Consider the following 23,400-nt stretch of genomic DNA (forward strand, 5'->3'; position numbering starts at 1 on the left):
CATTCCAAAAATAAAACACACTTATCAAAATTAATTTATTATTTATTAAACTTAAATCTTAATTTTATTGTGTTGATAAAATTGTGTGTATACAAATAACAACTGAAATTATAAACAATGTTCATATAAAAGTAATTATATAAATTATTAATAAACTTAAAATTGGTTTTATTTTATTATATTTAATAATCCTAAGTGAGGCTATGCATGTTCTATAAAACATACATAGTATTATGCAGTAATATTTGGCGAATCATATTAACTTAAATTATAGTAGACAAATGCAACAATTAATTAAAAGTAAGCCAATTAAGATTATCAAATTAATTGAGATTACAATGTACATGTACAAACTAATTCATTTTTAGGATGATAATTACAATTCTTCATGGTTGACCTCAACACTGGTATCACATTGGCACTCAAATTTCGTTTGCGGTACCTGCGTCATATCTTTTCCCACTTTTACTTCACCTTTAATTCTTTTACTCCATTCCTGAAAATATTCAATACAATTAGTATCAAATTCCTAATGAATAATAATAAAATATAAATAAATGTATATTTCAATATTAATTTAATATGAGTGTTTCGTAAATAGTTTCATTTTCATAAAATAATCGTGCTTACCAAGAAGAGAACAGCATGATAGCATATTATGTGCTGTGGTAATAAATGGGAATTAGCAAAAATTTGTGCATTTCGGGCAATTTGGTGTGCCATTTCATCATTTTCTTTAGCCCAATTAATTTTATCTGGTAAATCTGAGAGATCTCTTCTTATTGGAACAAAATGTTCATAAGGCTTTAATTTGCCATAAAAGTGTTCATAGTATGGTGAATCTTGCTTGAATACTAAGGCACCTCCAGATAGAAGGTATGGCAATCTGTAAGCTGCAACTGTGCCATCAACATTTATTTGGTACTTGTACTGAAAAATGAAAAGGATTTTATAAATTCTATATAAATATTTATGTATTTATTATTATGATTATACATACATCAAAAAATTTGAAAAACGAAACATGTGGTAGCTTCGGTCCATATTCTGCTTCTTTTTCACGAAAAAAAAAGAAATTAGTGAGTGAAGCATTTAATAGGTCTGGATGAGCCCTTGCTATATCAATGAGTTTTAATCTCTCAGCGCGGGAGTCCCGCCCTCGCCAAAATGCGCGATCTTCTCTGTCCTCCCACTTACGTTCCACATTACCTTGAACTGATAAAGTATCTAATGTGACCCTGTAACATATAATACAGATTAATGAGGTTCTACTCTCATCATAAAGTTATATATAGTTACCATATTTTTTTTCGTCTACATTAAAATAATAATATGTATTCATTTATCATTGTGTTATTATACTATATTTGGAGATAAGTGCAAAAGTGCAGGGAAATATGAAAATTCAGGCTTATAAATCATCATCAATCAATAAAGGTATATAATAACTATTTATGTTTTGACTTACCTCCCCATGTTCTCTAAAGCTGATTCAGTTATATCATATGTAGGCATGACAATGTCTAATGTTTCATTACTACCACACCACGAGAAGATAGGAAGTGGTTCACTATCCTTGTGCACTAATGGCCAGTCACCGAGATTTATTACTAATTCCATATCAGGCAGCACAACTTTTCTGGTTAATGACAGCAAAATGTTATCAGCGAACATGTTAAATCCTACATGTTTTCCATAACAGTCTCTGTATATTTCATTGTTTTTTATAACATAATGACAAAAACTTGTACTTTCAGGTTTATGGTAGTTCTTAATAATTTTTTGTACTTGATTCTTCATTACAAGATTTTGAAATGGTTTTAGATCCATTTCAATTTGATCATAGGTTAAAGGACATTGGTATTGCTTAAGCCACTGATCCAAATCTTTTTCTGGGCAGACACATTGGTCTGGTTGTATGGGACCTGCAAATTAAAAATTTTAAATAACAAATAATCTAAAAGTCCATGTACAAAATTGATTGACTTATATTCATATAAGGATAGTTATTTTAAAATTATGCCACTGTACCTTCAAATTTAAAAGGTGAATCTGGTATGTGCTTGTTTTTATAATAAATGCTAATTGATAATTCAGTGCATGTCTCATATACTTTATACCGTACTATAAAAGTTCCATCCTTTCGATCCAAATTATTAGCCCAAACACGACAATGGTTGTTTTTCAAAGACTTTCCACTTATTTCGACAGCAAAGTTAGAGATTAAATCTCTTGAATATCTAAAAGAAGTTATGAGTTGTAACAAATAGTGTTTTTTATTGTTATTAAAATTAACAACTTATCTGTCTTACGAGTATTCATCAATAGATGTAAAGTTAACCACGAAATATCTTGCCGGCATAACAATATTTTTAGGTTGTAGACCAGGGCCATATATTTTAATTTTTTGCCCTAAATTTGAAGTCAAAAAATTTAGTAAAACTATAACAACAAAGCTTTTATATTTCGCTAGCATATTGTTGAAACCAACAAATTAATTTGAAGAGAGAGAATAGATTTTAAGAACTATTTACTTTTTCTTCACAAATATTTACATTTAAAAAAGTGTCGGAAAAATGACAGCACAGAGTATCATAGATAATACATATAGACTGTAATATATGAAATGATTAATTTTAAGTGCTACCTTTTTTCTGTATTATCAGTACATTAAATTTGTTTATGCCTTATTTATAAGCACGTTTATATTTTATAATTATGCATACTCACGAGTCGCTACTCCTTTTTTTTCTCGCCGCAAAAACGCATTACGCGCTCCCCCGGGTGATGGAAAATGGGAGGCTTGTGGGACTCCCCGGTTCCCTGGACGCCGAGTGCGTCCAGGTCCATCGGGCTTACTAAAAAACCAGGGGTACCCTCTTCGTCTTTCGGCGGGCGCCACGGGATCGTTTACGCAAGCTACCGTGACGCCCTGACGAGAACGAGTCGCAACTCTTACTTGTCTCCTCTAAGTCCGTAAGTATAAGAAATATTAAAATAGATAATAAATAGACAATCGTTACCAATTCCCAGTATATTTTTTTAACATGTAGTTTAATTTATTTGAGCTTGGAATAAAGCTACCTTATCTTAATTCGTGTCTTCTGTTAAATGCCATATTTATAAAGTTAATCGAGTTTAATTAAATAAATATTAAGGTACATTCATTAATTAAGTTAAAATATTGTACAGATAAAAATTTTAGATATTGTCGTGAATTATTTAGATGCTTAAAACGTTGGCATTCACATTTGTAATTTGCACATCACTCGTATACATTGCATTGTATAAAAGCGATAGACATTAATTAATCAGATTACAAAAAAATATCAATTGGCATTTGACCGATATAGATAATGATTTGATCTCTGATCTCAATTAAACAAATATCTTAATTGATATACCTATATTGCATACTTCTAATGAGGCTTCGATATTCAATTAATCTATTATTTATCTTAATAGCTAATATATAAAACGACTGATATGATATTGTATTATTTTTGAGACGAAGAGAATCTTGATATTAAATGCTTAGAAAAATAACGTAAGTCTTTACAGCATTTTTCAAACTTATTCTAAGTTAAGTTTGTGAAAAACAGTATACTAAAATATTCACTATACAATGTAAAAAATAAATTATAAATCGATTTTTTCAACATATTTGGATTACCTTTAAAAACTTATTGCTGGAAAATCTTTTTAATTGTCGTGTAAATTATTCAAATCAAATAAAAGATTTAAAAACATAATAAGAAAATTGTTAGAGGGAGTTAGCTACTATTTTCATTAAAAAATCGTGAATTCAAGACTTAAGTCCAATGAAATAACTGTCAATTCAAATTGTCAAGTGTCAGACGTCAGACGAAGTGTCACTGTCTAGTGTCTTTATCACATCGAATTAGAAAGAATATATTCTGTGTTACATAGGATTCTGGATTATAAAAACGAATGATTTTACTAGTGATTTAATGAATAAAATATATACAATATGACTACTTCTAATATGAAATTATTGTGCACCGTATTGGGCAAGATGAGGTTGGTACCTATTAAGTCTAAACTTTGAAATAACCTCTATTTATTTACATGATAGGAATCATAGGTTACTTTTGAATATAAAAAACCATAAAATAATAAATAAAAATAATAATTTATTTTAATTCTATTTTTCACAAATAATAAATTATAAAATTTCTTCTCGCTAGAGGCTAGTTTCCGAAACGGTAGTAAGTAGTATTTAATCGGCGACGATTCAAAAACGCTTCATTGTGAATTTTGTTGTATAATATTTGATATGATTTAAAAAAAAATGACCTATTAGTAGACAGATATGACTGAAAAAGACTAATTACATATAAAAATTAATTTCACTTTTTAAAACAGTATTTTTATTAGAAATATATGGGTTGTTTGATAAAGTTAAGTACATTGTTTAAATTCACAAACAGTGTTTGGTAATTTTGAAGATTATTTATATGATATTACTATTGAAATCTCATCTTATGTTCTCATCACTGTTGATATGTACAGAATTTTAATATTAACCTCTGGAGATGGTTTGTCAAAATTAAAATATATGTAGCTAAAATTTAATATTATTGCTTTTAAAAAGGTGAATAAAGTGTATATATAAAATTGTTTTTTTGCATAAACCATGTAATGAGAAAACTACTGATCAAATTGGTATAAGTCTATGACAACTCAATGCAGAATTGTCTATTTATAGGCTAATATACACTTGGGAAACATTTTTTTCTTTCAGAATTGATAATATCACAACAAGATCACACTTCTCTCAACCAAGATTCCGACCTCCATATTGGTATTTACCTAAGGAACGAGTTGTATGTAATATTCTTTATCTCTTTTTTTTTAAAGTAATCACTTATGGTATATTACTTTGATTAATCAAATTCTTTTCAGATGAGTGATGAATTGCTTACACAAGAGAATAAAGATTTCCTCAATGAAGTAAAACAAGATAAATTAATACAGCAATCTGCCTTGGTGTCCCCATTAGCTAAAAATGAACCACAGGAACTAGTGCAATGGAATCCATCTACACGTCGAGTTGGTCTTATAGCACGGAAAATAGGAAATTATCCACTGTGGTCAAAGGATGGTAAAAAGTTCCAAACCACATTGTTACAGGTAATTCTGTAAAATAAGTGTATTTAAATAGTAAAGACAATTTAAGTTATAGTTACTTTTTCTCATAGCCTTATATGCTTATACTGAAATTATTATAGTTAATATGTGTTTTGTGTAAGAATTATAGAAAAATGTTTAATAGTATAGGGAAGATGCAATATTTTTATTTTTGTGTTTATTTTAGAGACCTCCATAAAGGAAAGACCACAAGTATATTAAAAATCTAAAATATTGTAATTTACAGCAAAAAATGCAGTTTCAAAATGTCAATTTAAATTTTCGGGCGAAAACAAATTTCGGATGACGTCACTTCTGTCTGTCACTGGCCCACTGATCGTACTTTTCCTCACTGGCTTTCATACTTACGCATTATTCGACCTTTGAGATACTTTTTTGCAAAAATTTAAAATGGACTATCGATACTCAGGAACCTCAGGAACTCCGTTTCACGTTGCTTTAATTCATAATTATTTTTTAGTTTAATACAATGATGTTCTAGTAAATAGATATGTTATTAACGCGCAAAAAGTGAAGACTAACGTCCTAATTGGGACGTTTTCCTTTAGTCGTTTTACGTAGTAATACGTTGTAATACATCGTAATTGCGTAGTAATACGTTTTGCGTAATTAAAAGTAAAACTAAAATAAAAGGTCCCTGGCGCGGCAAACTTTTTTCTGTTGTTTAGTATGGATATAACTTATCTGTTTATTAGAATATCATTGGTTTAATAGCAATATTTCCATAAATATTATATTTGCATTTCAATAATGCCTTGAAATTGATTTTCATTATTGTTTGTTTACAGATTGTAGACAACCATGTTATAAAATACATACCTCCAGAAGAATTTAAGCCAATGAAAACATCTAAAGTTGTTTGGAAAGAAAAACGGAAATTGGGTTGTCTCTTAGTTGGTTCTGAAACAATTGACCCGAGCACAGTCACAAAAGAATATTGTGGGCTTTTTAACAGTGTAGGAATGTTACCCAAGAAACACTTATGTAGATTTATGGTCTCACCCCATGCAGCACTTCCAACTGGGACACCACTGTTTGCAACTCACTTTAGAGTTGGTGATCATGTGGACATCAGAGCTAAAACGTTAGTTTGAGTCCTTACAAAAGTTGTTAAGTAAATCTTAGTATAGCTTTAGTAATAAACTATTTGTAAATATCTTATTTTGATATTGTAGTATAGATCGTGGATTTCAAGGAGTTATGAAACGTTGGGGTTTTAAAGGGATGCCAGCATCTCATGGTGTCACTAAAACACACAGACGCCCTGGAAATATTGGAGCTGGAGGTGAAAAGGCGCGAGTTTGGCCTGGTACAAAAATGCCAGGTCATATGGGAAACAGGTAAGTTTTGTTTATTAAATTATTTATCCTAGATTTTATAAACCTAAAACCTATTTTTTTTTTATTTTTTAGATGGAGAACACTACGTGGCGTAAAAATTCTACGTATCAATACAAAACACAATATTCTTTGGATGCTAGGAGTAGGTATACCTGGAGAAACAGGAGCAATGTGTTATTTATTTGATACAGTATTACCATTAAAAAAATTAAATACTCCCCCTCCTTTTCCAACACACCCTCCTGTTGAAGATTTACCTATTGAATATCATGATGAATCAGTACATCTCTTTGATGAGCCAACAATAACCTTTGAAGAATCTTAGTAAATAGGTGCAGTTTAGACTATTAGAATAATAAAAAAAACTGATAAGTTATGTTAAATCAGAAAAATAAAAAGAAGCAATAAAGTGTATTTATATTCTATACCATCATGCCTGCTAGTTTGTGTAGCATTACCTTATCCTTATTTTAATATTACAATAAAAAAATCGCAAAATACTTACAATCCTTTTATTTTATATTCATCAAGAATCTGGGTATTTATTTTGTAAAAGATGACAATAGTATTGTAGTTACTGAAGTAATTTTAATAAATAGTTATAACAAAACAATAGTGTTTTCAGTGCAATTTATTTTTACCTATTTTTAGATTAAGTCTACATAAACTCATACAATTAAATCTATAATTGTACTTTCTTCTTATTAGAAAAAAGGCCAAATTTGAATACTATAAAAACCAACTAACAGTAGCTAAATTATAATTACTTAATCTTATGTCCCTTAAACTATCTTAACATTACTATGAAAGTCATTTATTGATACTATAATATTATTACATTCCTTATTTTGACGCTACTTACTCCCCAAATAAAATCGAGCAATTTTTGAAGGACTGATTTTTATTAGCAAAATTGACTTCTCAATCATTTTTTTAATACAATATGTGACTATTGCTGATTTGGGGGCTGAAAGCCATAACCAGGATAGGGTTGTGGAGCTCCAGGTGGTGGTGCTCCAGGTGCAGGGGCACGGGCATAAGGATACGGAGAAGGTGGATATTGAGCTGGAGGATAACCTTGTTGATAGGCATGAGGAGGATAGGCGCCACCTCCAGGGGGATAATTTTGAGGGTTTTGAGGATATGATGATTGTGGAGGAGGAGCAGTCGATACTGATGGAGCAGGACTTCCAGGTTGAGATGATGGATTAGAATAAGGTGGTTGTGTTGCTGGGGGATATGGAGAGGGTTGACCAGATGGCGGATATTGTTGCCCTGGGGGACCACTTTGTGGTGGAGCACCTGATGCTACTGTGGATGGAGGGACATTATTTCCATGGGAACTAGAATTATAAGTCGGTGATTGAGCAGATGGTGAGCCATAACCCGTGCTTGTTGGGTTTTGTGATGTGTATCCACTAGGAGGAGGTTGAGGGGAGCGATTAGGTTGTGAAATAGGAGTTGAGCTATATGCAGAAGTTGGTGTAGTGTTTGGAAAAGGTTGAGATTGATATGGTTGAGGTTGGGATGTTGTTGAATTATAAGAACTGACACCAACATTCGGATAATTAGCACCAGATTGGGGAGGTGGGTAACCTGAATTTCCTGTGTATGCCGGTTGACTTGAACCACGCACAGGATATGGTGAGCCTGCTGCAGCCGGACTTCCTGGTGGAGGAGCATATGATTGCTGACTAGATGACTGAGGATATCCTGGACCTGGATGTGTTGATGGAGGATAATTATTGGGGGATGTTGTAATGGGTGGACCATAAGTTGAATTGGGAGGATAACCCTGTGGTTGTTGAGATGGGTTAGGTGGTCCATATCCTTGCCCTGGGGGCCCATAACTAGCTTGAGGTGGATAGACACCTGGAGCACCTTGGTACTGTCCTTGATACTGATTTTGTGGGTATGGTCTTTGACCGTATGATTGAGTTGGTCGAGTTGGAGTAGATGAAACTCCAGACGGTGGTCTGTAGGGCTGTTGAGGTGATCCTGGGACATCAGCTCCACTAGTAGGTGGGTTTAGTGGACCTTGTTGAACACCAGCAGCTAATTGGTGTGGTGGCTGAAAAATTATAAAATAATATTATGATTTAACACAATTTTCATTTGTGGTAGGATTGACAATTGTCATTGCAGCTGCATACTACCATACCATTCAATTAAAAAATAAGTTGTATCTAGTCAAACAGTGTATTAAAAAATATTATTACTACTATTGAAATATTTGTGTATAAGTCACGCGAACGAAATTAAGAGTTACAGTTTACAAATAATTATTTATAAATTAAATTTATGAAAAACTAGTACACATTAATAAATTTAGATATATTAATCAGCATTGCATTTACTTCTAGAAATAATTGAAGACCCCATAACAATATAATACACTTATTTATATTTACCGGTAGAAGAGCTTGAATATTCTGATTGGCATCCGCCACTGTTGCTAAATAAACCAAATTTCTATGTAAAACTTGCTGATATTGGTGGCATTCCATTAGTTGACCTTTAGCTTGATATTCTTGAATTGTTTGTATTAAATGTGCATTTTCATCCAACATTTTTTGGATTTGTGCTGGACTTAATTGAGGTCGGTTACCTCGAGGTGCGAAGGCAACAGACATTTTCACTTCACAAGATACCAATCTCTACACACTAGTATCTAATTATTTTATTTTCTATATTATTAGTACATACTATACTTCTTTTTTTCTAAATAATGTAAATACAGTAAGCGTCAGCACTCAACACAGCGAGGGAAAGTAAGTCTAAGTAAGAGTAAGCTATTAGCTAATTCTAAACTGCAATAGTGTTGCCATTTAGAATTAAATAAAAAAAAACAATAATAATTAATTAATCCAATGCAGAATCCAATCCAATGCAGCATGGGAATACTGCGATTAAGAAAATAAACAACTCGATTTGATTATTAGTTACAAAATAATTTTAAAAATAAATGCATTGTCTCATTAATAGTTTCATTTATTCGAATTTTGTAGGAGATCAGACTAATGATCGGACATGAGATTACAAACTATTTAAATGAACGGTAAAATCACCAATTAAAACAAAAAATATTTAGAATAGTTTTGATTTAAAAGATCTTGATGAAACAAAAATGCGTTAAAAACAAAAATATAATGTTAATTAAGTTAATTATATGTGCCCTAGGTGAATTCATCTATTTCAGTCTGAATGTGAAAAATGTATAGTATTAATAGTTAAAAAACAATGTTAATCGCTTTTGTCCTTTATAAAACATTTTTAACAATTCCTTAGGAAAAATAATTAACGACGTGTATAAAAAGCAAGTAACAAATACCATATACTCAATCATAGTAATATTAATCAATAATATTTTCTATATAGTACAAATCCACAAAAATATCCCAACTTATTAAAATAATTGATTATCTCTGATTTCATTGTGATACTTGCGATCGAATATACACTGAGCGATTTATGATTTTTGTAAATAATATTTTGTTATTTAAGTAGTTATTAAGAAATTGAGCTGTTTGTAGTCGATTTATAAAAAAAAAAAAAACTTTAAACACAACTTTAGCGACTTACTTACTACTTAGTGCTTAATGTAACGGCAACACTGATTGGAGATTAGACTTTGATCTGTTTTTATTAAAGATTTATTTATTACAATTTGATTATGTATTTTTGTTGACTTACATATTAATTAACAATGGCGTTGAAAGGTATTAAAGTTATAGAAATGATAGGATTAGCTCCAGGTCCTTTTTGTGGGACAATATTAGCAGATTTTGGAGCAACAGTAACAGTTGTTCAAAAGGTATTCAAAATTATTTTAGTAAAAAATTACATATTTTTCGAATATCCTGAATTAATAAGATTTGAGTTGTAAATTATCTTTTCTTTTCAGTTGAATCCTCCTCCCGTAGATTTAATGTCAAACGGTAAAAAAGCCATTTCTGTTAATTTAAAAACAAAAGAAGGGGTGGAAATATTGAAAAAGTTGTGTACCACATCAGATGTTTTATTGGATACATACAGACCAGGTGTCCTTGAAAAGTTAGGATTGGGACCTAAGGTTCTTTTAAAGGAAAATTCAAGATTAATATACGCACAATTAACTGGGTATGGTCAGAGTGGTTGTTATAGAAATAAAGCAGGACATGATATAAATTATGTTGCTATGTCTGGTTTACTTTCTAAGCTCACTAAAAATGGGCAGCCTCCTCAACCACCACTGAATATCATTGCAGATTTTGCTGGTGGTAGTGTTATATGTGTTCTAGGAATACTTTTAGCTTTACTAGACAGAACAAGATCGGGTAAGGGACAAATTATAGATGCAAGTATGACCGAGGGTGCTGCATATATTGGAGCTTGGTTATATAAATCACAAAATACAAATTTATTTAGTGAGGAACCTGGTAAAAATATGTTGGATGGTGGTTTTCCATTTTATACAACTTACAAAACGAAAGATAACAAATTTATGGCAGTTGGATCATTGGAACCTCAATTCTTTGCTAATCTTTTAGTAGGATTAAATTTATCTGAAGAGATATATACACAGGGTAATATAGATATTTGTAAAAAAAAATTTGAAGAAATTTTCTTGACAAAAACACAAGAGGAATGGAACACAATTTTCGAAAATTTAGATGCTTGTGTTACTCCAGTATTAGATATAAATCATGTAGGTGAAAATGTGTGTCATTCGACACGAAAATCATTTTATAAAGATAAAGATAACTACTTTCAGCCAGAACCTGCCCCAAAATTATCTACTTCTCCAGGTATTGCTAGTGGCAAACAAAAAGCTCCAAAGCATGGAGAACATACAGTTATGGTGTTACAAGAATTAGGATATTCAAACTCAAAAATACAAGACTTGATTAAAAATAGTTGTGTATATGCTTATACTAATTCACATCTATAATTATATCTTATTTTAAGGTTTCATTAATGGCTTGTTCAATGTTCAATAGCTTTAATACTGTATTGGGTGATAGAATATCTTTAAGGAACAAGTGATGGTTTTGTACTGACTTAATTATTTTTAATATATTTTTTAAATCAAAACAGATATGATTCTTTTCAAGACAATAAACATTAAATAATAAAGATGTATCCCCATTTATGTGGTCCAGCCTTTTCTGGGCAATGTGAATAATGAAGTTTACAAATGACTCAAAATTCATACCAAAAACAGATTTTAATATAAGTTGGCACTGAGATGTAAATTCTGGCATTTCTCGAAATTCTTTTATCTCATGTTCAACCGAAATTAAATTTTTAAGTAAAGAATTCCACACAATCTCAATGTTGCAAGCATTAACAAAATTATGATTTATAGAAATAGTATCAAGGTCATTGAAAACTTGGTGATGCCATCCAGAAGGAACAAAAAGTCCATCACCTTTTTCTTGAATAATTTCAAAATAGTTGATGTTATGAAATTTTTCAGAATCAAATAATAAAGGTAGATTCCCCAGAGTATCCTTTAATTTATCTTCTTCTCCTGGTGGAAGCAATATCCATTTTTTTCTTCCAGTTACATTAACTGACCAGCTATATGATGTATAAACATCAGCATGAAATGGTGTCCTAAAACATTATAAAAGTTATTTTTCTAAAATAATTTAAGTAATTTAATTTATTTCAAACATAACTACATTAAAAATTACCATGAATTTTTAGGACCAATATAAACAAACATAAAGTCATCATCTTTGGTATCAATGGCATATTCGTTAAGCCAATCCGATGCAAACACTTCTGGTACTTCATAGAAGTAATTATCTAGTGTAAGCCTTCTTAAGTGCCAGTCTTTCAGATACAAAAGCTTTTCTGAACTTTTACTTCTTAAGTAGCTCATATAATTTTCTACTTTCATGTCAGATTTACACTGAGCATTGAAGTTTATTTGATTGCAGTCTGCAACAGGAGCTTCCATCTGACCATACTGCTTAATAAAGTAATCGTAATTTATGGTATCGTTTTCAACCCATAGTTGAGAACATTTCCAAGTTTGAGTAATATTTTTTATGAGACAAGGCAAATTTCGCAGCATATGTTTTTTGAAAAAATCGTCATAATGCAATTGATTACAATCATAAGACTTTATTTCGATTTGAGAATAGTCATATTCGAAAAACTCTTCAAATTTGGCATCTAGGCCGATTTCAAGTTTTATTCTCTTATCACACATTCTCATACTATGTAGTTATATAAAATATGTCACTAAAGGTTTTTTCGTCGACCATATAAGCAAAATTGTCTTAATAAATAATGATAGTTGAACATTTGACTTTTGATCGGATTTAAATAATCAAATGTAATTTTATAAAATATATAGATTGGGATTTTCTTATATAAATATTCAAGCCGTAATATGATTGTCAATCAAGTTGTCAATGTCATTTGTCATGTTAAATTTGAAAAGCTGATCTCGGATATTTGTATTTTGTGCTCATACTATGCTATTTCAAACACAATTATTTTCCCCTTAGTCAAAAGTCCTCTATTTATTTGTGTTTGTAATAGATTTTGTAATGAATGTTCATACTGAATGATATTATGTTATAGTAGTGTTCCCTTTTTAAAGCTACGATACAAAATATGTAGCTTATGCCCTAACTAACGTTTGAAAGTTAATGGTGATATACTTAGCATTGAACAAAGATCTCGACGTATTATGAAGATTGAATTGGTCTTGATTTAACAAGATATACCTGTCTGGTCTGAATGTGTGTTTATAACGAAGCAGTATAATGTACAGTAGTATCACAATATGTATGACTATTACTAAACGCGCTGTTCAGTTATTTACATTTAGTTTTAACCACGGAAGTAAGGATGAACTTCAAATGCCAAATATACAACTCCGCAAAGTTAATAAATCTTATCTAGGAGCGAGGTATTATTTGAGTCTACTTAGCCTTTTCTTAAATTGAAATTTGTTGTAAAAAATAACACAACCACATAAATACAAGTTTATCCAGATGGTAAAAAGCGTGAGCTAGTACGTTTACTTTTACAAAATATAGAGCATAAATTTAATTGTATTTGAAAGACATAACTTTTGTATTTAAAATAACGACACGACTGCTAGTAAAAGCTTACTTAGAAAAAATATATTTATATTTAGTGTATGCTTAATGTTTCAAATTGCATATGTTTTAGATGATAACGCAGTCCGAGAGAAAATTGAGGTTAATAAGTATAGTAGAAAACATAATAACTTAGAAATATTATTTTTTGATCTCTCAGATACATTCTAAGACACTCTTGTTAAAAATAGCAAAATAATCGAGAACTAAATCAAATTACTGTATTAACTTTAACAAAACACATTATGTTAACTTGTTTTATAAATTATTAAACTTATTAACTTAGATCAATAGTTATCGGATGTAATATGATTATGAGTTAATAAAAGGTGATCGTCTCCATGACTGACGTAAAACCTCAAAGTTCTTTATTAAACAGAAATATACTCGCATTTTTGTTTAATTCAATATTGTAATTCACAGTAGCAAAAATAATCTTCTTAAGATCTTCACAATCGCACGATGCTAAGCATCAGTCATCGCCGAAGCTTAAGCTGGCCGCTGTTTATTGATATAAATGAAAAAAAAAAACAAATAAGAATTTAAAATTTGTCCAAAAATATAGAAAATCGATGTGACAGTAATATATCGATTTAATTTCGATGACATTAAACAAGTTTTTTTTCTACAGTCTGTTTTATAAACATTGTAAATGAAAGACAAATATTTCGTTAATCTGTGGATGGCGGTGCTTGGGGAAACTACGCCAAGTTATTTGTTTCGTACAACATACGATTGTTTTAATAATTTCGTGTTATTTGTTAGTTTCGATTTTAGTTCTATTAAAAAATGTTGCAAAAATATATTGTTTGTCGATAATAATTATGTGTCTCTGTGAAATCATTAATTTCTATACCACTAAATTTCTTGGCGGTAACAATATCATGATTACCAACAAAAATATTGTGCTTATAAGAAACTTATTGGCCGGGAAGTTCTAGTAATTTTTACTACCCTTACAATTAGCAACTTTTTAAATTTTGCTTTCAATACATTAGAGACATTATTAATATAAAAGTCCGTCGAAATGAATGATGTTCGTGATAAAGTTGTTGCTGGATCCTCATCGTGGGAGACTGCACCAAATCTTAGTGATTCTTCGCCAGAGATCCAGTCATCTCCTGGCGGAAGTGGTGACACGCCACAGACACCTGGTGCACCGGCCCCCTTAGCTCCACATCTTGCCGCAGAATTGCATCCCGATCTTTTGCAACAAGGATGGCGCAAGTACTGGTCTAGGCGAGAAAATAGACCGTACTTTTGGAATAAAATATCGGGCGAGTCGATGTGGGAACTACCAGCAGTAAAAAGAGATTTTGATCCAATAACAGATCCACTTGGTATATGCCATACAGGTCCACCTAATGCTGGAAGTGTAACTCCTAGTGCTAGTAAGCGTCGTCCATCAGAAGACAATGGACCTCCTCCGAAGAAGTTTGTTCTTGCTGGACCTTGGGACATTGAGGTTCCTACAAATGTCGTTATATATGAACGGCCACCAACAATTTGTCCACATCCACATCCTGAAATAGAAGGTTTTCGATTTACTCTAGCAAACAAATTAAGGCAATGTTATCAGGAGTTGTGTCATACACGAGAAAGTATAGATGCACCAAAGGATTCTTTTAATAGATGGTTAATGGAAAGAAAAGTAAACGATCAGGGTGGGTCTGATCCTTTGCTCCCAAGCCATTGCTTTCCTGAGATATCGCGGTCTATGTATGAGGAAATTATGAATGATATTCCTATTAAATTAACTCATCCCAAGTTTACTGGTGATGCTAGAAAACAATTGTCGCGCTATGCAGAGGCGGCAAAAAAAATGATTGAGTCGAGAAATGCATCACCTGAGAGTAGGAAGGTAGTTAAGTGGAATGCAGAGGACACATTCCAATGGTTAAGGCGTACAGTTGGGGCTACTTATGATGACTTCCAAGATCGATTAGCGCACTTAAGAGTGAGTCGTTACAATTTTATATTAAAAAATAAGAAATAAGTTTAGTATGAATTAATTCAAAAAAATCCATAAAGCATTTGTTGTATGCCTCCGAATTTTTTTTTTATTTACAAATTTTATTTATCTTTATTATTATTTTATTATGTGTATGAAAAAGAAAATATTGTAACATATATGGGTTTCATCAAGACAGCTTTATAATCAATAGCTTTTATTTTAATAAAAAATTAAATGATCATTGTAGAGACAGTGTCAGCCGCATTTAGCTGAGACAGCTAAAGCATCAGTAGAGGGAATCTGCTTGAAGATCTACCACCTGTCGGCTGAATATGCTCGGAAGATAAGAGAGAAACATAGTATTTTATTGAAAGAAAATGGAATACAGGTACATGATGCAATAAAATAAATTATGTTAAGGTTCCAATAAGAGAAAATACAAAATCAATCTGAAATTTTTATACTATATAGAGTTTTTATTGTTATTTTGTATCCACAGACTTGTCTATATGATATTACAGCTTAGAGTTTGTAGTTAATTGTTTAAGATTAATTGTCTTTAAACTTTTATAATTAATTACAAGAAAAGTGTACTCAAACTGGATTTTTTGCTGAAAAAGGGTTTTAATTGCAAATATATAATAAAATTATACATATAATAAAATTGGAGTGTCTGTTTGTTATATTAAAATAGCCCTTTTTACTCAATGCCGTTGTATTTATACATGGTACATATACCAAAAAAAGGTTTTTTTTTACAATTTTTGTTGGTCTGTCTGTCTGTTTGTTCTGGCTAATCTCTGGAACGGCTGGACCGATTTTGACGGGACTTTCACTGGCAGATAAGTGTTATAATAGGGAGTAACTTAGGCTACAATATTATTTTTTTGTTTAATTCAAACGCGTACAAGGTCGCGGGCACATCCAGTATAATATAACATTTTTATGCTCAGTAATTACATGTGGACGATATATATGTATAATGAGCAAATGATTACATTAAACATTGACTGAATTTAAAAATAGAAAAAGTCAATAAAAATAATATATAATAATTGTATTGGTTTGCTCTTCTCTTCTCTCTCTAATAAGGGGTTGTCCATTAATCACGTGGGGCTTGAAAGGGGGGGGAGGGGTTTGATAAAAATCACGAAAATAACACAGGGGGGGGGGTGTAGTAAGATATCTCGTGTATTTATTTTTTCGTCTAATGCGCGATTTTTAAACAAATATGGTCCTTAATATCAAAATAAAATAAGATTATAGTTTATACCTGTATTTAAATTAAGATAATATTCAGAAAATTTTAAGATTCGTTGTAGGTACTAAAAATACACGTGATGTTGAGTAGGGGGAGGGGGGGTGGTCTTAAACCTCACTACGTATCACCAATGGGGGAGGGGTCGTTAAAAAATGGTAAAAAAAGATCACGTGATTAATGGACAACCCCTAACATGATAACGTGCGCGCGCCAGGAGCTGCCGGCGCCGCTGCAGCAGGCGGCGCTGCGCAAGGTGTGGTGCTACCCCGTGCAGTTCGCGCTGCCCGCGCCGCGCTCGCCGCTCGTCGAGCACTTCCTGGACCGCGACCAGGCGCTGCTGCGCTACCTCGGCGACACCCAAGTGCTCAACGCGACCTACCTGCAGAAACTTGTGAGTCAGACTCGTTTCGTATATCTCATTCCTGAATGAATACTCACCGAAATCAAAGTCACTAACTTTTGGTAAGTGTGGTTACAACCACACATACTCATAATATCACCTTTTAAGTTTAGTGAAGGAAATAAATATATTTTTGTTCATTAATTTTTAAAATTGATCCAATAAGTTACAATAATAATAACTTTTTTATTATTTAATTTTGATGTTTGTCGCTATTTTAATGAGAGTGCATAACGTGCATAACATAACGTGTGCAGGAACACCTGTACCGCTACAGCTGCTTCGACGACAAGAAGTTCGAGCAGTTCGTGTCGCGCGTGTGGTGCGTGCTGCGGCGCTACGCGGCGTGGGCGGGCGCGGCGGGCGACGCGCACGTGGCGCAGATGGCGCTGCCCGTGCCCGTGCTCGAGTGCCTGCACCGCTGCTTCGGCGTCACCTTCGAGTGCTTCGCCAGCCCGCTCGACTGCTACTTCCGCCAGTACTGCTCCGCCTTCGCCGACACCGACTGCTATTTCGGATCGCGCGGGTCAGTCCCACTCGAAATATGTACTGTGCTTTTTATTATCAACATCGAGTGTTGATGGTATCTATGAATATATAATATAATGACGTATAGTACGACACAACTTATATGTCGCATCGGCTAAATTCGTGAAACCGATCACATCCGAACTAAGTACGCTATCCCAAATTATCAATATTTATTTCTCATGCGACTATGATCTTTACACAAACGTAATAACTTGTAATATCACGTGACCTAATATATTCGTCAATTTGACGCGTCGATTTACATGCACTCGCTTTCTCTGACACGTGAATCTATAGCGACGAATAGCGTCGAATGGCGCGATATTATGAGCTATTTCTATTGGTTGTGTATATCGGCAGTAATCGGTTTTATTTTCATTCCATTGCATTTTCCGATGCTACATCTAATTTGTGTCGTACTATAACTATACTCCAGCCACATTCGATCTGGAATTTTAGTAAACAAACCTTGAGTCATCATAATTAGGGTTGATACACTCTTAATAAAAAATAATAATTATTATAATTACAACTATATTCATTATAACACCATTTCCTGTTTAAACACAAAAAATTTAATTTAATACAGTATCCAAAAATTTTATTTAGCCGGTCAATACATAATTTATATGAAAATTAGCTTAAAATAAAAGTTTAAAAATCTTAATTTAACAATATAATATTACTACAAAACTAACAACCCTATATTTTAAAACTGACGTAAAGAAATCGCAGGTTTGTAACATTTGGAGTGTTTTTTAAGCAATTGGCAGATTTGGGAAGGTATATAATAGCGATACAGGCTCTTCGTAATTAGTGGTGTATATTTTTGGTCATATTATAATGGCAGTATAACCACAACAGGTTAAGAATGTTAACATTGCACACAACGTTTCATTACACACAGATTAAAAAAAAAGACATTTTGTTTTGGTTAGCATAAATATAGCACTATAATCACTGTTTCAACCACATATATTTAGAATTTCTTCTAATATATATATCACAAAAAAATTAAGAAATTTTATTGCGGTTACATCTTAATTAATTTAAAAAAATATTTTTTTAACGCAAATAAAGTTAAACGAAACGTAACTACGTAATTTTGTTGCATTATAGGCCCGCCATAATGTTTGTTTTGTTGTTAGCTTTGCTTACAATTCGCGACTGATATCATTTTAAAATTGAAAGTATTATTTTTGAGATCTACATTATTCCAGATGATCATACGTATTATAATTATAACCAAGAATGCGCTTAGTCTTTTGTCTTAAATATTTTATTATTAATCATTTTTATTTTTATTTACATGAAAAATAATTGTTGTACATATTTCTAAAAATGTTTTGAGCATCTGCCTGACGTTGGTTGCTAAGCAACGCTTTGTTATTAAACATTCCACATCGAATTTGGCTGGAGTATAGGTCATTAAAGCGGGTGTTTTCTAAACCCACTATATTGTCCTCGTTCGTCCTGTCGCAAAGAACCAAAGAAAATAGGGATTCATTAGTAGTCTCCATAATAAATTCCAAATTTACTAGTTGAAAGATGATGCCCGCAAAATACTGTACCTACAAATCAGTAGCTAATCTAATGATTTGTAGGTACAGTATATGCAAAATATATTATATATTAGTTTTAGTAGTATAATTTCTTTGTCAAAATCTCATGATTAAATAAAGCACAGTTCTTAGTGTTAGTGTTTATTGACTTCTAGATAAGTTATATTATATTAACAGTTTACAAATTTAAATACAATACTTTATATAATATCGCATGACACGAGTCAAAATCAAATCAAACAATCAAAATATACTTTATTCAAATGGGCTTTTACAAGCACTTTTGAATCGTCATTTAACAATTAAGTGAAGCTACCACCGATTCGGAAAATAGATTCTACCGAGAAGAACCGGCAATAAACTCAGTAGTTACTCTTTATCAACATTTAAAAAAAATACAGTCATGTTAGTTAATACTTTAATAAACTAATTTAAATAATTAAATTAAAATATCCTGTCTGGAAGTCAACAGGTATTAATTCCACGCTTTTTTATCATCTAAAAAAATCTTGTATCGAATAATACGCCTTCTTTAACAATGTATTTTTTTATAAACGTATTGAATTTACGAGACGGCAAATTTAAAAATGTCTGCGGAATTTTAGTATAGAAATGGATACTTTGCCCCAAGAAAGATTTATTGACTTTGCGGAGTCGGAAACTTTTCAATGGACCGTGTTCTACAGATCTGTTCTTAGTACCCCACAAAAGTAGGTAAAGAATTTAGAAGTATATTCTAAGTATGCTGTTCCATGCGTTCCAGTTCGTAAAGAATTTAGAAGTATATTCTAAGTATGCTGTTCCATGCGTTCCAGTTCGTAAAGAATTTAGAAGTATATTCTAAGTATGCTGTTCCATGCGTTCCAGTTCGAAAAGAATCTATATCGCGGTCACCGTAGGGGCGGGGAAAATATGTAATATATAATATATTCAAATTATTATGAACGAACTACAGTTTCAAATAAAGTCATAAAATCTGCAGACCGTTTCTGGAGCTACGGCCGGTGGCGGGGTCGCTGGTGGCGCACCCGCCCTACTGCGAGGAGCTGCTGGAGGCGGCGCTGCGCCACATGGAGCGCCTGCTGCAGGACTCGGCCGAGCCGCTCAGCTTCGTCGTCGTGCTGCCCGAGTGGCCCGACCGCCACACGCATGCGTTGCACAAGCTGCAGGCCAGCCACTTCAAGCGGAAACAGGTAACCCGCCCTCCGACGTCGGCCTCAAAATCGCCCAAATTATATTTATTTGTTACAATAGTCATTAAATTTATGATAGCAAATATTATATCCACAATGAACGAAATATTAAATACATACTAGGTGGACATTTTACGATTTGTAATGAAATTGCAAATGTTTACTTGGTGGTAGGGCTTTGTGCAAGCCCGTCTGGGTAGGTACCACCCACTCATCAGTTATTCTACCGCCAAATAACAGTACTCAGTATTGTTGTGTTCCGGTTTTAAGGGTGAGTGAGCCAGTGTAACTACAGGCACAAGTGACATAGTATCTAAGTTCCCATGGTTGGTGGCACATTGACGATGTAAGGAATAGTTAATATTTCTTACAGCGTCATTGTCTATGGGTGATGGTGACCATTTATCATCAGGTGGCCCATCTGCTCGTCCACCAACCTATACCAAAAAAAAAAGTAAAAGAATTATTTTCCAGGATGAAAAATATACTATTGAAAATTGTTCATTTGAAATCTAACAATATAAGTGTAATCGACTGCTTGATCATTGCTAGGTGGTGATTCCCGCATTTGAGCACGAATATCGACACGGCTTCCAACACGTTCTTCCCAAGTGAGTTTTAAGTTTACATTGTATACATAACGCTCCAATACGCTGTCAACGTCTCTCATTCTTTACTCCTCCCCTGCTACGGAAGTAATAATTTATAACAAGGGTGCTAAAATGCTCAGGCGAGGCAGCCGAGAAGGGACCGCGTTTACTACAGTGCGTATCGAGCGGTATCGAGCTGAGATGGCCCAGTGGTTAGAACGCGTGCATCTTAACCGATGATTGCGGGTTCAAACCCAGGCAAGCACCACTATATATATGTGCTTAATTGTGTTTATAATTCATCCACCACATGTGCATCACATCACATGTGCATTCCACCAACCCGCATTGGAACAGCGTGGTGGTAATATGTTCCATTCTCTCTCCTTAATGGAAGAGGAGGCCTTATCTCAGCAGTGGGAAATTTACAGGCTGTTACTTTACTTTAATTTAAAGTGCGTGTGGTATCGTTCCAGGAACGAAGTGTACTTCCGCTGGGGCGGCGGCACGGTGGTGGTGTGGCTGCAGAACGCGGCCGGGTTCGCGCGCTGGGGGCCCACGGACGAGCGCGTGGAGGCGCTGCTGGACGCCTGGCGCCCGCGCGCCAAGCTGCGCCAGCCGCCCGACGCCGCGCCGCCGCCCGCCCACGACGACCAGCCCGACAAGCGCTAGCGCCCGCGAACCCGTCCCGTGCTCGTCGGGTATATCTGACGCTGGCTATTGGAGCCTTTACCGGCTGTAGCATGTGAATAAATTTTGTACCTCGGCGATGTAGCTCGTCTTTGTTAGGCTTAAATACCGAGTATTATCATTGAACGGAGAGACACTTGACTACGTTTTTAAATTGTCCACATCGAGGTTTTTGTTTTTTGGTGCTAAAACTGGCTGAAAGGTATCCGTAGGCCATTTTTGTGACCCATGAAACGAATAACTCGTTAGGGTTAATTTAAATAATATATATACATTACCAAATCGTGATTCATAATTTTTACTCTATCCTAAATTAATAGCTATACTCGGTATCTGAGAATAAAATATAAGTGAAGAAAAATATAACTAAAACGTCAGCGAAATCTTATGTAAAAGTCTTCAGTCTTTTTCATTCTATTTTAAATGACAAATCAATTATCCGGTGCTCGAGCGAGGAAAAGCGCTGGAATTTAAAATCAAGTGTTGGCATTAAAATATTTTTTTCCTTTAAATCACACACAATCAAAAAATTCTTTATAATTATCTTTATTTTTATTTTGAAATAGTATATACATATGTAAAGCTTTACAAATAGGTGCATAAAGTGTATTTATAACAATATAATGAATTGTTATCTCGCTTTACAGAAATATTATACAAATCACTTTTTTAAAATGAAATAATTATATTCTAACTATGTAATAATTTATCGAAATATTTTATGGCAGTTTATCAATTAACACAACTTATTTGTTAAATATATTTACAATTCAGAGTCTAAAACGCGCACGAGACTCTTATAACTTAGTTACAAATCCTTTTCGGATTTATTCCTAATTGAATCTATTATTATTTTGTGATCTATAAATATTTATTAAAAGATTGTATGAATAGAAAAAAAATCTATATTTATAATAAGTTTGGAATTCTTTCAAAAAAAAAAACAGTAATTGTACAGCAATTAAGAAATCACACCAAATAAAATAATTTATAAATGAAAAGCGAACCAAATGTCAGAATAATGCAGCTCTTAATATCATTATTGTAGATGTACATTGGAAAAGTTAATATTAAAATTGAAACATAGATTAATTCTAAGTTGGTAATAAAGACAAAATGGCCGAAGAAGCTTGAATTTTTTAGAAGCGCATTTAGAGTTTTTATTTAATAATTCACGTATATATCGACTGATGATCACAGCCCAAACCAAGTTGGTTCAAGTATGCCGTTATAATGGTCAAGTGAAGTAATTAATGTAACGAAAACAATAATATAATTTGTGTCTATTCTTGTTTTTAAAATTATTTTAGAATAGAAAACCACTAACGACATAAGAAAAAACATCTAAAAAATTTATTGTGTTAAATCAAGTACACGACACAACAATGCCGAAACCTCGGTTGTTATCGGACAACGATTAATCGTCTTGCGATTACGGTCGTTGTTAGGCCTGCTGACTGGGGATCACAGCAATACAATAATTCGATTCATTAATTACGCAATTGACTCCTGAAGGCTCGCCGTACTTGTAAAAAAACTTGGCATATTTTGTCACAATCTTTAAGTCTATATATCAAATAGGAAAGTAAGGACACAGAATGTTG

General features: G+C 32.8%; 6 protein-coding genes across 7 annotated transcripts; 3 read left to right on the plus strand and 3 right to left on the minus strand.

Moving 5' to 3' along the window:
* Window positions 1-113: 113 nt before the first annotated feature.
* LOC124531336 (protein O-glucosyltransferase 2-like) lies at window positions 114-2,592 on the minus strand. The gene is made up of 6 exons (XM_047105868.1): window positions 2,313-2,592; window positions 2,032-2,240; window positions 1,469-1,925; window positions 1,001-1,238; window positions 631-930; window positions 114-496 (listed from the first exon to the last, which is right to left on the minus strand). The coding sequence occupies exons 1-6, from the start codon at window positions 2,474-2,476 to the stop codon at window positions 377-379; spliced, it is 1,488 nt and encodes a 495-aa protein (XP_046961824.1). The 5' UTR covers window positions 2,477-2,592; the 3' UTR covers window positions 114-376.
* A 187-nt stretch (window positions 2,593-2,779) lies between these two features.
* On the plus strand, window positions 2,780-7,012 carry LOC124531338 (39S ribosomal protein L3, mitochondrial). 2 transcript variants are annotated; one of them, XM_047105870.1, is made up of 6 exons: window positions 2,780-2,976; window positions 4,766-4,847; window positions 4,927-5,154; window positions 5,961-6,256; window positions 6,348-6,512; window positions 6,585-7,012. In XM_047105870.1, exons 1-6 carry the CDS (start codon window positions 2,795-2,797, stop codon window positions 6,835-6,837), a joined length of 1,206 nt encoding a protein of 401 aa, XP_046961826.1. In that variant the 5' UTR covers window positions 2,780-2,794; the 3' UTR covers window positions 6,838-7,012. The 2 variants fall into 2 exon arrangements, with proteins under 2 accessions (XP_046961826.1, XP_046961827.1); XM_047105871.1 differs by lacking the exon at window positions 2,780-2,976 and adding an exon at window positions 3,863-4,041.
* Window positions 7,011-9,330, minus strand: LOC124531337 (extensin-like). The gene is made up of 2 exons (XM_047105869.1): window positions 8,924-9,330; window positions 7,011-8,583 (listed from the first exon to the last, which is right to left on the minus strand). The coding sequence occupies exons 1-2, from the start codon at window positions 9,143-9,145 to the stop codon at window positions 7,462-7,464; spliced, it is 1,344 nt and encodes a 447-aa protein (XP_046961825.1). The 5' UTR covers window positions 9,146-9,330; the 3' UTR covers window positions 7,011-7,461.
* A 768-nt stretch (window positions 9,331-10,098) lies between these two features.
* LOC124531154 (alpha-methylacyl-CoA racemase) lies at window positions 10,099-11,589 on the plus strand. Its single transcript, XM_047105624.1, has 2 exons — window positions 10,099-10,326; window positions 10,417-11,589. Exons 1-2 carry the CDS (start codon window positions 10,219-10,221, stop codon window positions 11,440-11,442), a joined length of 1,134 nt encoding a protein of 377 aa, XP_046961580.1. The 5' UTR covers window positions 10,099-10,218; the 3' UTR covers window positions 11,443-11,589.
* On the minus strand, window positions 11,450-12,857 carry LOC124531153 (2-oxoglutarate and iron-dependent oxygenase JMJD4 homolog). Its single transcript, XM_047105623.1, has 2 exons — window positions 12,191-12,857; window positions 11,450-12,110 (listed from the first exon to the last, which is right to left on the minus strand). The coding sequence occupies exons 1-2, from the start codon at window positions 12,718-12,720 to the stop codon at window positions 11,450-11,452; spliced, it is 1,191 nt and encodes a 396-aa protein (XP_046961579.1). The 5' UTR covers window positions 12,721-12,857.
* A 1,425-nt stretch (window positions 12,858-14,282) lies between these two features.
* On the plus strand, window positions 14,283-22,183 carry LOC124531444 (mRNA (2'-O-methyladenosine-N(6)-)-methyltransferase). The gene is made up of 7 exons (XM_047106031.1): window positions 14,283-15,572; window positions 15,817-15,957; window positions 17,045-17,221; window positions 17,488-17,756; window positions 20,306-20,516; window positions 21,069-21,127; window positions 21,583-22,183. Exons 1-7 carry the CDS (start codon window positions 14,643-14,645, stop codon window positions 21,776-21,778), a joined length of 1,983 nt encoding a protein of 660 aa, XP_046961987.1. The 5' UTR covers window positions 14,283-14,642; the 3' UTR covers window positions 21,779-22,183.
* Window positions 22,184-23,400: the final 1,217 nt, after the last annotated feature.

The sequence above is a fragment of the Vanessa cardui genome, chromosome 7 (assembly GCF_905220365.1).
Source record: "Vanessa cardui chromosome 7, ilVanCard2.1, whole genome shotgun sequence".
In the NCBI taxonomy this organism is placed as follows: domain Eukaryota; kingdom Metazoa; phylum Arthropoda; class Insecta; order Lepidoptera; family Nymphalidae; genus Vanessa; species Vanessa cardui.